General features: G+C 49.2%; 2 protein-coding genes across 5 annotated transcripts in view; one reads left to right on the top strand and one right to left on the bottom strand.

Moving 5' to 3' along the window:
- The window catches only part of Awh (LIM/homeobox protein arrowhead), a 29,155-nt gene extending 27,198 nt beyond the window's left edge, over positions 1–1,957 (top strand). For 3 of the 4 annotated variants that reach the window (XM_071785689.1, XM_071785688.1, XM_071785687.1), the window contains exon 5: positions 116–1,957. In XM_071785689.1, coding sequence (XP_071641790.1) covers positions 116–525 — 410 coding nt within the window. In that variant the 3' untranslated portion in view covers positions 526–1,957. The remainder of the gene's footprint in view (positions 1–115) is intronic. The other variant, XM_071785690.1, reaches the window with a different exon arrangement.
- A 199-nt stretch (positions 1,958–2,156) lies between these two features.
- On the bottom strand, positions 2,157–11,273 carry LOC139817526 (LIM/homeobox protein Awh). Its single transcript, XM_071785691.1, has 4 exons — positions 10,941–11,273; positions 7,590–7,933; positions 2,980–3,434; positions 2,157–2,895 (listed from the first exon to the last, which is right to left on the bottom strand). The coding sequence occupies exons 1-4, from the start codon at positions 10,944–10,946 to the stop codon at positions 2,687–2,689; spliced, it is 1,014 nt and encodes a 337-aa protein (XP_071641792.1). The 5' UTR covers positions 10,947–11,273; the 3' UTR covers positions 2,157–2,686.
- Positions 11,274–12,677: the final 1,404 nt, after the last annotated feature.

The following is a 12,677-nucleotide window of genomic DNA, read 5'->3' as shown; positions in this document are numbered from 1 at the left end:
CGAGACATCGCGCCGGACGTCTCTCCACAATATTTCCGCAAAGTGTTCGTCGCGATTATATGTAATCGATAATAATAGTCGTAATTATCAGCATCGAAGGAATGAATTTTTGCAGTGCACCAATCGCCACCAAATTCTACCGCCTCGCCCAACGATTTCGGTCGCCACATCAACTTGCATCTGACATACTCGTTTCAACATCAGCAGCAGCATCAGCAGCAGCAGCAGCCGCAGCTTAGCCCGGCCACGTGCAAGAGCCCGACGGGCTCGATTTATCACAATCATGGTAAGAGGTCGTTCGCAACATCCCGGTCGTACGCAACATCTCGGGATGAGCCTCGCGTGAAAGATCGTCGCCGCGGTCGAAGGCTCCAGAACGGAGAGATTCGACAATTAATTAGAGATTGGACGGGATCGGGTACACGTGTAATCGCGATTCCATTAACTCTGTTCTCAGGATCGGAGCAGTCGATGGACGAGCTCTCGCAAGACTCGATGCTGCTGTCTATGCCGAACGAGGTTTAATGACGATTTCGATTATATTGTAAATACATGGCGTTGCTTTAAAAAGCGTCAAAAGATAGAGAGAGAACCACGTCTCGAGGAAGCACCGCTCAATTGCCCGGGTAATCGTTTTATTTAATCCTCAAGAAAAAGTGGAAATTCACACTCGTCGCGCTATTACTCTTCGATGACGCACTTTCGAGTTACGCTCGCAACATATATCTCGCGCTCTCGGTGTTATAAACTTACTGGAACCATTATTGTTCCGCGTTATACGCGCGAAAAAGTGTGTGCATGTATGCGTGAGTGTTGTGTACACATGTGTAACTTTGCGTCCCGCAATTTTGAATCGATCTATCTGCCACTTTCCCAGTTGTATGTGATGATTTTGTACTCGTTCTCTTCCCTTCGTCCTTCCGTCTTTTTTTTCCCTCATGCCTGATGCAATCAGGAGGAATTCGTTTTAACGGAATTTTTAAAGCGAAGGTAGGCGTAAAAAGAGACGGATTCGTATTCTGGGCACTTGTTATGAATCTATTCGGCAACAAATCCGTTGGGAATGATTCGGTTTCTCGTCACTTGTCGTATTATGGACATACCGAAATGATCGAAAAGTTTCCGACTATATAAAATCTTAATCTTAAATATCATCATTTTTGAATATTAAATAAATGGATATTAAAATAAATGACGATCTAATCTTTGCCATATAATCTTCAACATATTAATAATAATAATATTAATATAATATTAATTAATTAACATGCTCAACAAGATCATATGATAATTAGATTATTATTTATCTAATGTCAAAAATTATCATATTTAAGATTGAAGAATAACTTGAAGTATGATTATTATAATAGATACAAAATTAAAAAATTAAATATAAATATTTTTACTTTGTCATCCTGTCGCTGTTGTTAACATTTAAAACATGTTTTTCAAGCTATGTTTGATTAAAACAGTCCGTTTTACACGTTTTACTTACTTTCATTTCATACTTGACGAGACATACGATAAACCGATTCCGTTCATACTTCGATAAGAATTCATATATAATAATCTACACGGACGGAATCGCGATCGGAAACTTGTGGGTCGGAAACTCGTAATTCCGATCGGAATTTCGAATAGTTGCATAATAAAGTGCCCTCCGAACGTCATCGAAGACGTAATTCGCGATTCGCGTCGTCGACGGAATTTCGTTCTCGTCCCGTAGCAATGCTTGAAATGAAAGTATCTTTCGTAGTAATCTCAATAGTCGTGTAAAATCATTCAATATGAATGTCCTGTGATGTAAATATTGTAAACTAAACGTATATAAATATATGCGATTGCACACGTTGAACAAAAGTAGTGGCCTTCGTCTCTTGTCCATCATGACCATCTCCCTTCGGATATCTCCCTCGCGCGATATTCTGTCTAATTGTATTATTTGTAATCGGAGAATCAGATAATAATTGAAGGATAATAATTGCGACAACGGTGGTTAACAATAAAAGGCGTTTTATTAATAACAGTACGGTTTGTAATATTGCAGCGACAAGTATGCGATATTAAGTTCTGATCTCCACGCTTCTCTCTCACTTCACAATACTCCTGTATTTACCTATAGAAGACACATATGTACAAAAGCTACAATTCGCTCTATATACAATCTCGTATACTATGAATAAAGAATGCCTACGTCCAAGTTTCGAAAGACGGACGCGACAATCTAGAGGTTGCGTTCTTCTTCCCCCTTCATCGCCCAAGAGATTCTATTCACCATTTCGCAAGTAGATGTAAATCGTTACAGTTCGGAATAAATAAGCTTAATCTAACTTTTAAATATGAAAAACTTGTACCTTTCATACGTTACATATCGTACTACTGATAAACGCGCGCTTATTTTACATCTCCTCGGGATATATGTACAATTAATTTGTCTTAAGAATTCCGTCGTGTGTAATTGTTAATTCTTTGCACTCGCGTGATAATTCGAAACTACCGTATCAGTTAGCTCGCGATACATTTCTCGACTTGATTTTTTTGTGCACAGAATATAAGAAAGAAATGGATATAGCGAGTTCGTGTCACGAATTTTTTGTGTATGTCTTCGAATTATCTGCAACTAAAAAGCACACGTACGAATGCAAAAGATTAATATCAATGGCTTCGTGAAAACATTCACGTCGGATTATCCTGCCGGATGGCAGAATTGGGCCTGCAAGTGGTTCGGCGTCGTCGGTGTGAGCGGAGTCAAAGGTGTGAGGGGCGTTAACGGGCTACCTGGACTCTCGCTACCGGCATTGCTGGCCTGATAACCACCGAGATAAGCGCCGACCACGTTAATCCCACCGGGATAGAGATCGATCGGATGATGGTGCATCGGCGGCGAATGATGCACTGCAAGCACACGAAAAATATAGGCGTTTTGAATCCCGTATAGGGACACTTCGCGTGAGAGGGTTTACAAGCGGACGCGCTTACTTTGAGTCTTGATCTTGCCGCTGTGTTTTTTCTGCCTCGCCCGGGAATTCTGGAACCAAACTTGCGTGACCCTCTTGCTGAGACCGGTCACCTGGGCTATCCTCTCGAGGTCCTGCCCGTCGGGATTGCTGTCCATTTGGAAGTTGGCCTGCAGAACCGCGAGCTGTTCCTCGGTGAAGGTCGTTCTCACGCGTTTCGTCTTGCTGCCTTTGCCGCCGTGCTCGGAATCGCAGTCCTCCGACGACGAGGTATTGTTACCCTCGACCACGTCCAGATAGTGAGCCTTGCAGAGCAGCCGGGCGTCCAGAAGCGCGAACTGCTCGCCCGTGGAGAGCTGACGGGAACAGGCGTCGCAGGCGAAGCAGGCCAAGTGGTAGACCCTGTCCTTAGCCCTCCGCACCCAGTCCCCGGCGCCCACGCTGCGTCCGCATTTCGCGCATTTCGCGCCGAATGTCCTGCAAAAGGCGCGAACGGCGGGGATTTCTCCCGTGTGAAAGCCGTCACGTGACAATAATTCGCCGTCAACTTTCCAACGCGCGCGAGCGTTAAAAAAAAGTTAATCGATGACGCGCGTAATCAATGACAAAGGGAGTCGATTTCGGCCGATCGGTGTACCGGTGTACCGCCCATTTATCACCCACTTACCGTCATTCATCATTCATCGATTCGCGCGAGTCTCTCTCTCTCTCTCTCTCTCTCTTTTTGGACGAGGCGCACGGTCACGAATGTGAACGCGGATAATAAACGCGGTTCTCGCGGCGCGTATCGGACTACAGTCTCGATCGCGCGGACACAGGCGAAAAAACTATTTTTATCCCGCTGTGACGGCAGGTTCATCCGAGACCTCCGAGAGCGCGAGGACCCGGCGGCAGTCCTGTCCTCATTAACATATTACTCAGCCACTCGATGTCCTGCCGACGAGGCGTCGGAGCCTCCTCGATTTAAGGATCGGTATCGCGATTCGAAGAGTAGATTACGTCGAGATTATTTCGATGTCTCAGTCGTGCGGCTTCCGATCTCTATACAAATGGCTCGGGCTCTTTGAGTCCATGCCGACGAGACGTGCGAGGTGAGGATCTAGAAAGGACTCGGGGAAAGAGACGGAAGAAAACTCTACGGAGAGATAATTAATTATTGGGGACGACGAACAGGGCGAAGGAAACTGAAATGTGAATTTCTGCGAAGGTCACGCCACGCATGTGCCATGGGAATATATCGCAAAAGGAGAAAAGAAGACGGAACGGGAAGGAGGGAGAACGAAGCGGAGGAAAAGAAAAAGGGTCGATAAGAAATACAGACATATAGGAAAGAAGGAAAGAAAAAGGAAGAGAGAAGCAAGAGGAAGAGCATAGAGACGACGAAGCGGAGGAAGAAGTAGAAGAATGCATCAACGACCGATCGACCACGGCGTTATTGTATGGAAAAATATGGTAAGCTCATGGAGGGATTAGTCTTTGCGTCTGCATAGTCATCGTCGCATGACGCGATGTTTTCGGGGGGATATTATTGGTTATGGTGATATCGCGCAAAGGGCACGCCTAGGAGCTAGCTCCGTACCGATCACGATCGTTTTACGATCCATGATCCATTTCTTTTTGCCCGTCTATCTTCTAGAATCTAGAGCGTCGAAGTTTAACGAGAAGTATCCCAATAATTTCGACCGATTTTAAAAGCAGCGCCTGCACGGCTTCTCTTGTGGAATCCTTTTCGCGTGTTTTCGCAAGAAGCGAGTTTTGCGACGCCGAAAATGTTTCCCCGAACACGTGGGGTCTTCCACCTTGGAAACGGCGGATCTGTCGCCATTCGACGAATGTGTCGCTTCAGGTAAATAGTAGCGCCCGCTGCTCTCTCTCTCTCTCCCCGCTGCTGCCCCTCGGTTTCGTACCCCAGAAGAAGAGCGAGGACTTAACGCACCGAGGAGAGGGCAGAGGGCGACGAGGGGAATCCCGTGTATCCGGCGGCGGCGAGAGAACTGGTATTGGGTATCTATAAATCTTCAGGGCTGTACGCGCGCGTCGGCTACCAAACGACCCCGCCCTAATTTATTCATTTGTTCTTCCACATAGGCGGGCCCTATAAGTCAACGGGGGATTAAGTTGGGTGCTTGCCGGTACCCAGACACGCTGCGAGAGAGCATGATCGAATCCCGCCGGCATGCGGATCGCGATCGAAGATCGAGGCGAAGTACGCATCGGCGATCCAAGTTAATTGCGTCTCGGTAGCAGCGTAGAACGAACAACTCGTCATAATTTACGCAGCGATGCTTATATGTATATTTTCTGGTAAACGATACCGAGGAAGGATTGTCAGTTCGTCAATTGTGTAACGTTATCGCTGTAATATATAACGCGTTATTTCGGTCGAATGGACGCGTTATTTGGTCAAGTCAAAGAATCGCGATTATTTTGCTACGTCTCGAACGACACCCGGCACCCGCGAGGTATGCGGCCTTAAGTGCCGGCAAGGTGGAAAAGATAACGCCGCGATTACGGCGACAGGTGGTCCCGATGTCGCGGTCGGGGACATGCGAGTCGCCGCTTCTGCGTTGACCACACTGAATTGAGAAAACCGGAATCTCGTGGCGAGGGAAACCGCGCTAATAGAGCGATTTTTGCCGCGCGCGGCCCATCGAATCACTTCGACGCCCGAGCTCTTCTTTTTTCGGTCGAAACGTACGAAAGCGACGAAAGCGGGGAAAGGATTGGGGTGCCCGGCGTCGGGAAGGATAGGGGGGCGCGCGGGCCTCGGGGTCGGGTGAATATTTATTAATTTCAAAGACCACTCTATTTCTCTCTCTCTCTCTCACTCTCTCCTTCTCGCCCTCCGCCCTCCCTCGCTCGCCCGAAGAAAAGAAGCACCGCGCGCGGCTCTCGCACTCGGATGAAGGCGGGAAGAAGGAACGGTTCGAGGATCGCAGCTGGCTTCGGTGCCTTACGAGGCGAATTCCTCAGTCCTCCGGAACACTGACACTAGGCAGTCCCATCTCGAGTGACTCGGCACCCACATACACGTACGCCGTATATTTGGTATACGGAATCACGAAGCGCGAAGTAACCCGCTTTCGGGACATTGATAAATTAATGATAGCCGGGCGATTCCTTCCCCGCCAGCTATATCGTGTACCATCCTAGCGTGTTATTTTTCGTATCGTCGGGCCTTTCGGGGCCCTCTCTCTTTTCTCTTTCTATCCCTCCCTCCCCTCTCTTTGTCGCCCGAAGAGAATTGGAGAAATACTTTGTGAACATCGCGTAACAAAAGCTACGTCTAAGTCCAGTAGGTAATATGGTCTAAGGTAATATGAACGGATTACGCGCGTCTTAGGGGAGGGCAAAAATGGCGGGGGGAAACGTACAGAGGCGTAAAAGCCGTAGCGAGGGGATCTCGCGAAAGAGTCAGACGGGACAGAGGGTATTTATTTTTTTCCGCGTTCTCGCCGGCGCGCGCGAGACAGTGAGACGTCGAGACGTCAACGTGACTCGCAGCTCGTGCTGTGCGTGAGCATGCGTGATACACGAATGCACGGTGACGTGAATAGCCGGCTATACGTGAGGTCCGCACCGCACGGGTAAAAGGGGAGAGGGGGTGGAAGGAGAAGACGAGGAGAGGCAGAACTACATTGGAAGACATTAATCACCCAATGGCGACTCTCTCGCGGGCGCGCATCTCGGACACCCAATACGCGCGCTTATGGATGTCTATCGATGTAGAAATACCACATCCGTATGCCCAACACGCGCGCGGACGTAGCCACGTGACTCGGGGAGACGGTTATTCGCGCGATCGACGATCCAGACCCGTGACTCTTTCGCGCCCAAGAACAAAGGATCCTCGAGGGGCTCAAGGGGTCAACGGCGCGCGATACCGAATATTTCGATAATATATACCAATTCGCCGTCGACGACTCTTCGACGTGGGGAAATCGGAATCGAGCGGATTGCGGCATTGAATTTGTCTATAGCCTAGTTTACACCGATCACTTGATACGCGTATTAAATAGTAAATAACTAGTAAATAAGTCTGATTATTGGCTGATCAGTTCAAATATACTATTTGATACGCGTATCAAGAGATCGGTGTAAACTAGGCCTATGTGACAATCTTTTCTAGGTGGACGGCGGGAATGGGGACGGTGGGCAGGGGGTCGCGCGGCCACGGTAGCCAGTCGCGTTCTCTTAAGCCGAGCTTTAGGTCGACTCGATCTCGAATCTCGCGTCAGCGGGGCGTCCGCGTAAGTTGCCCTCGACGAAGCGGGATATTACTGGGCTCATCGATAACGTCCGGTATAATCCTTTCCTCTATACCCCGCCCTTCCTCTCCCCGTCGACTGGCGATAGCAGCACGCGGAATGCGGATCCGCGCACGGAGGACAGGTTGACCCTTCCCCCTCGCCTCCCGCGGATCGAACGGACGGCCCGTCGAATGAGATATACGAAGCGACGTTCACGTCCAGAGTTCCAGAGTGCGGGAATAGATTTCCGGGATAGAACGGATTCCGGGGCGCGCGGATTCTAATCGGCAATCGCTTGCCGTGAACGGCCGACTCTCCGGCCGGCGAGAGGTGCCGGAGAATCGGACGAGGGCAAATTCGGCATGCAAATGTTTGCACTTACAGGGCGTAATCGTGCCTGCAGTAGAGCCGCATGCCGCGCAGGAAGCAGGAGTGCTGATCGTGCAGGGGTCTCGCACAGGCGCAACACTTTAAGCATCTCGAGTGCCAGGTACGACCCCCTACGCACAGGACGGTGCGCTCGCGTACGCTCTCCCCGCAGCCGCCGCAGTCCATCTCCATAGCGTCATATCCGTTATCGCTGCCGCTTTTTTTCGTCGCGACCGCGACGTTGTTGTTACTGGTGTTGTTGTTGTTGTTATTGTTGTTGTTGTTGTTGTTATTGTTGTTGTTGGTCTTCGGGCACAGAACGCCGTCCGTGCACTCGGACTCCGTTTCCATTTCAGTCTGCAAGAATGTGGAAGAAACATGCATTAGCGGGTATAACAACATTTTATAATAAAGAAATTATTGTGCGCGTGAAGTTGCTTTTCTGCTTATGTTGCACATAAGAGAACAGGTTTCCCTAAGCGGTAATTAACGAGATAATGCAGTTTGCGGTCTGCCGCAAGTGAATCTCGCGAGAGGAGAGAAAGTCGGCTCGCGAAAGACGTAAAAGATGCGGAGCTGATACGGAGCGTCATTCCCGAGTCGGTATAAGAGACACTCGACTCCGGCTAGGGGGGACTCCGAATCTGCCGATTAATGCTCGGCAAAGTGAAATAATGGACGATCCGCCGCTTCGGGGACCGCCGCCGGGGGCGCGCCGAGTGATAAATGATCCCTCGTGCCTCGACGACGCATAATCGCGTATACGCGAATTCACGCCCGCGCGCGCGCGATGGTCTAATTATTCGCGGGTCCGTGTCGACGCGAATCTTGAAGCGAGCCGCTGGGAGACCCCAAAACCTGGCGCCAGGTTGTCGGCAAAATTTTTCATCGTTACACATATTTGGATCTTATCGAAATGAAGCATAAAACACCGCATCGATATGCGCGCGAGACGCGAATTATCTCGAGCCAGCTATTAGAACTACTTGGACGTCGCGATTAATAATGTTAATATCATCGTTAATATCATCTACGTCTCAGCGATACTCTTTTTTCTTCGCTGTCGCTGCCAAGTCGACGGCGACGGCGCTCATTGTGCGCGATGCGTCGCCGGAGATAAACGCAGAGATACCGTATCAGATCCGCGCGCGGATTTCTTTCGCCGAGCCCCGTCACGGCACGCGCACGGCACGCCGGCTCGTATGCAGATCATATATGATACCCGATAATATTAATTGACTCACGAGCGGCGCACAAGGGGTATTGTTCGCCCCGGGAGGTGTGCGATGAGTTAATTACCTCGCGCGACCAGCACGCTAATTCGCGCGATTCCTACGCCGACGACCGACGCGCGGGGAACGTGGGACGCCGAGAGAAACGATACTTCCGAGCTGTTGGTAGAGTTGCTATAATCAGAGTTTGGATACCTGAACCTCGTTGACGATTTTTGATTGCTCCGCCATATGTTCCAGCTAAGAAGTTAGTAAAAATGAGATAAAGCTATAAGTGGGAGTGAGACAAAGCTATCATTGGTCGCTATATGCTTCAGTCGATGAGAGAAGTCGATGAGAGTGAGACAAAGCTATACACGTGTCCAAACTCTGATTATAGGAACTCTAGCTGTTGGGAGAGCAGAGTGTCACGCGGCGGCGAGCTTCTCGCGACGTGAACGCGAGAACGTCGGGAAAAACACGAAAACCCGCGCGTCGCGGCCGTCAGACATCTGTGAAGCTGACGCGGCCGCGACGGCCAATTTCGAGGATCCTTCCGCTTCTCCCCCGTCTTCGTCCCCGCCGTCGCCGTCACGTTGGAACTCACGTTCTACGCACGATTCTACACGCGCGGGACCGGTGTAATCATTTCATGTGCACAACCGGACAGCTATTGATTTATGACTCGCCCGAAGGCGAAGCTGAACTTCCCACTTGTGATTTATGCTTTTCTCTGTCTCCTCTCGCGTGTGGAAACCACCTTCGCGTACGCTGCTTCGCGTCGCGCCGCGCATACCGCGCGCGATACCTCGATTTATTAGTATCGTCGCACCGGGCGATGAGTTTTAAGTGTCGTGCAAAAGCTCTCGAAAGGGGAAGCGCTCCCAGTCGCGGGCTGACCGGATGGAAAAATCGTCGAAACGAGTTATATGAATAACGGAAGGCAAAGACGCCCGTACGGACGTCTCCAAGACTCCAAACGAAACGTCTAACGTTGATCAAGATGGATTTATGCTAATTCCAGGCGTTCGAATTAACGTGCGTATGAGCGTGCACAATGTACAAATTAACGGCAAATAAATGGCGGCTTAAGGAGGGAAGAGAATAACGTGGGGCACACGCAATTTTCTGGAGTGTTAATGAACAGCACGGCGCCGCCGCTTGTTGTTAAATAAGGATGTCTACCAGAGATATATACACCAGGGAGTCCTTTTTGCTAGAATAGGCTTTGACCGTGGGACTTCATTTGTACCTGCCCGAATTTATGATCGCTCGACTAAAACCCCAGCCGTCCCCGCACTCAAACAGGTAATTTTTACAACAGCCTGGAATCTAAGGCTTAAAAGCGTCCGTTTGGCCACGGCTGTCCGCAAAGGAAACGACAATATCGTTTTCTTTTTTTCTTTCTTTTAATGTAATTCGAGGGCACAGAGAGTTATTTTTATCAACGTGATAAAATTCAAATAATAGAAACGCGCGTTCAAACTTAACGAATTTATTCTGGAGAATTCGCTGTTCATAAATTATCACAAGGTATCTCCATGAATGCAGATACACGTAGCCTCGCGCCACGTGTGTGCGCGCACCCTCTTTCTCTCTCTCCGTCCGTTTAAAGAAAAGATTAAGATCTGTCAAATATTCTCCCACGCGCGAATCCGAACTGACGAGTTCCCATTTTCGTGCGTCGTCCGTTGCTCGTTTTGGAACAGCGCTTTCTGCAATCAGCGAGCGAGAAAGAATAATAGGTTCCATTTTTTATTCGTCAACGAGCCGGGACGAGGTGGACGGTAGATGAGCTGACAAAGTGAGAAATGCGGAGGCAAAGCCGGGCCCGGGCGCGCGGACCTCGGGACTGTCGGACTACCGGACACTCGGCGTGCTACCGGACGTCCTTCCTGTGGTCTTGCAATTTCGGTGTCACGTGTAGAACGATATACTGTCCAAGCCGAGAGGTTAATCCGACGAGTAAATGCAATACTCCTTTTAGATTCAAGCTAATGCTATTTTTAATTAATGTTTTTCTTTACAAATCGTTTGTTTTTTTAAAAACAGTCTTGCCAGAAATAGGAACGGAAGAAATTCGACGTATTTATAGCGCACATTTGTAGACTTGTACACCACCACACCACAATAAACTGTTCAAAAGAACTTACCTTCATAATTATGCCGTCGCAATTAATCCAGACGCGATTACGCGCTTCTTCTTTTCTTCATTTCGACCGTCGGAGTGTAATTTCTGTCCCTACTTGTTACTCGCGCGATCTTGCCGTCTCTCCTCACCCTCCTCTTCGCATATACTACGAAATTCGCGAACCAAGTTCTCCACCAAGCTCTATCCCACGGATTTGTGCCGCGACTCGGCTCGCTCGGCCCGATCATCCGTCATTCGTTTGACGCAGATGCCGAGAACTGCGGCTCTGGCAAAGAATCGAACGACACCCTACTCCGGTCGGTGCTAAGAGAAGACTGACATACTCGGTTCTGCCCCTACCATCGCTGCTCGATGGGCGCAGGGATGGGCGATGGAAGTGCAGCGCGTGGGGATGCAGGATCAGGATGGTCCGGCACTCTCCGCACACTCACACGCGCGTGCCCAACGCTCGTGTGTCAATGACGACCGGACTGTCTACCATAAGAGTGCACACTCTAGGCGAGAAATATTGCCGGGATCCATTGCGCTTTATAATCGAAATCCTAGATAGACGTCGTAATTGCGAGTTGATGCCTCGCTACCCGCTAAAATAGATAAAAAAAAAACAGCATTGAGATACGGTATCTTGCGCAGAAAGAGGGAGACCATCGGAACTGTCGTACATCGATGCAACAACACGCAATTCGCGGGCTCGCTCTACATATGTGTCGGGTACAAGGGGGATTGCGAGACAGATAGGTGGTGATAATAGGTGACAGAGCACGGACGGAGAGGATCGAGTACTCCGGCCAGGACGTTGGGGTGAGCGTCGGATAAGCTCCGCCCACCGTGCCCGCCCATGGTTCCCTCGACGTGGAACGGAGTCCACGTTCACGGGAACGGGACGCGTGTGAGTAGAGACGGGGTGTAGGTACACGTTGCTCGCGCGGCGCGGTAGACGGTGGGTCGCTTCGCGAGCTGGAGTACCTTATTGTCGGCGGCCCAAACTGCCGAATGGAATTTCAGCGGTGATTTCGCAAACTCCAGCCCGAGTCTTCGCGCAAACTTCGTTTGCGAGTCACAGGGGCACATCCGATATCGCGCCGCGCTCCGACGATGTAGGAGTATGCGTGCGCTCCTGCACGTTTGCCGAGAGCCACCGCGAAATATCCTTCACAAATAGAGACATTGCGCTATGCTCTAAAACTTCTATCTAAAACCTCTATGACAACGTCGCCTACCGTTCGTCTCGTTTTCTCACAAAATTAAACACTTCAACCAACTTAATAAAGAGATAGCAACTATCAAGCTGGATTTTTATTGTAGCTTAATAATATTTTTAAGAATGTTTTAGTATTTTTGCTACAATGCTTGATCGAAGTTAAGCCATATCTCTATTTACTTGAAAATCACCTATCGGTCGAAAAGTTTCACTAATTGTTAAAATTTCCACAAACTTTTCATCCCCCTCTCCCCTCGAGCGAGACAAAAAGGAAGAACGTTTAATATAATTTTATGTTAATCACGTATCGAGGATACGAAATGGATTCTCTCCTCTTTCGTCCGGATAAATATGAGTTTTCGAGGAAGTTCCCAGCACCTGTTTGTATTTTCACCGCGCCGAAGCCCGAACCGTAAATCATCCCCGAATAGACCGGCGGCTTTTATCACCGCTATCCCTCCCCCCGCCCCGCCTATACTATTTTCTATCTCTTTACATGCGTTTTTAGCGTCACCACGCACACAGACGCAACGCATG

The sequence above is a fragment of the Temnothorax longispinosus genome, chromosome 8 (genome assembly GCF_030848805.1).
Source record: "Temnothorax longispinosus isolate EJ_2023e chromosome 8, Tlon_JGU_v1, whole genome shotgun sequence".
In the NCBI taxonomy this organism is placed as follows: domain Eukaryota; kingdom Metazoa; phylum Arthropoda; class Insecta; order Hymenoptera; family Formicidae; genus Temnothorax; species Temnothorax longispinosus.
The sequence above is the reverse complement of the archived record's forward strand: the minus strand, read 5'-3'. Positions and strand labels throughout refer to the sequence as shown.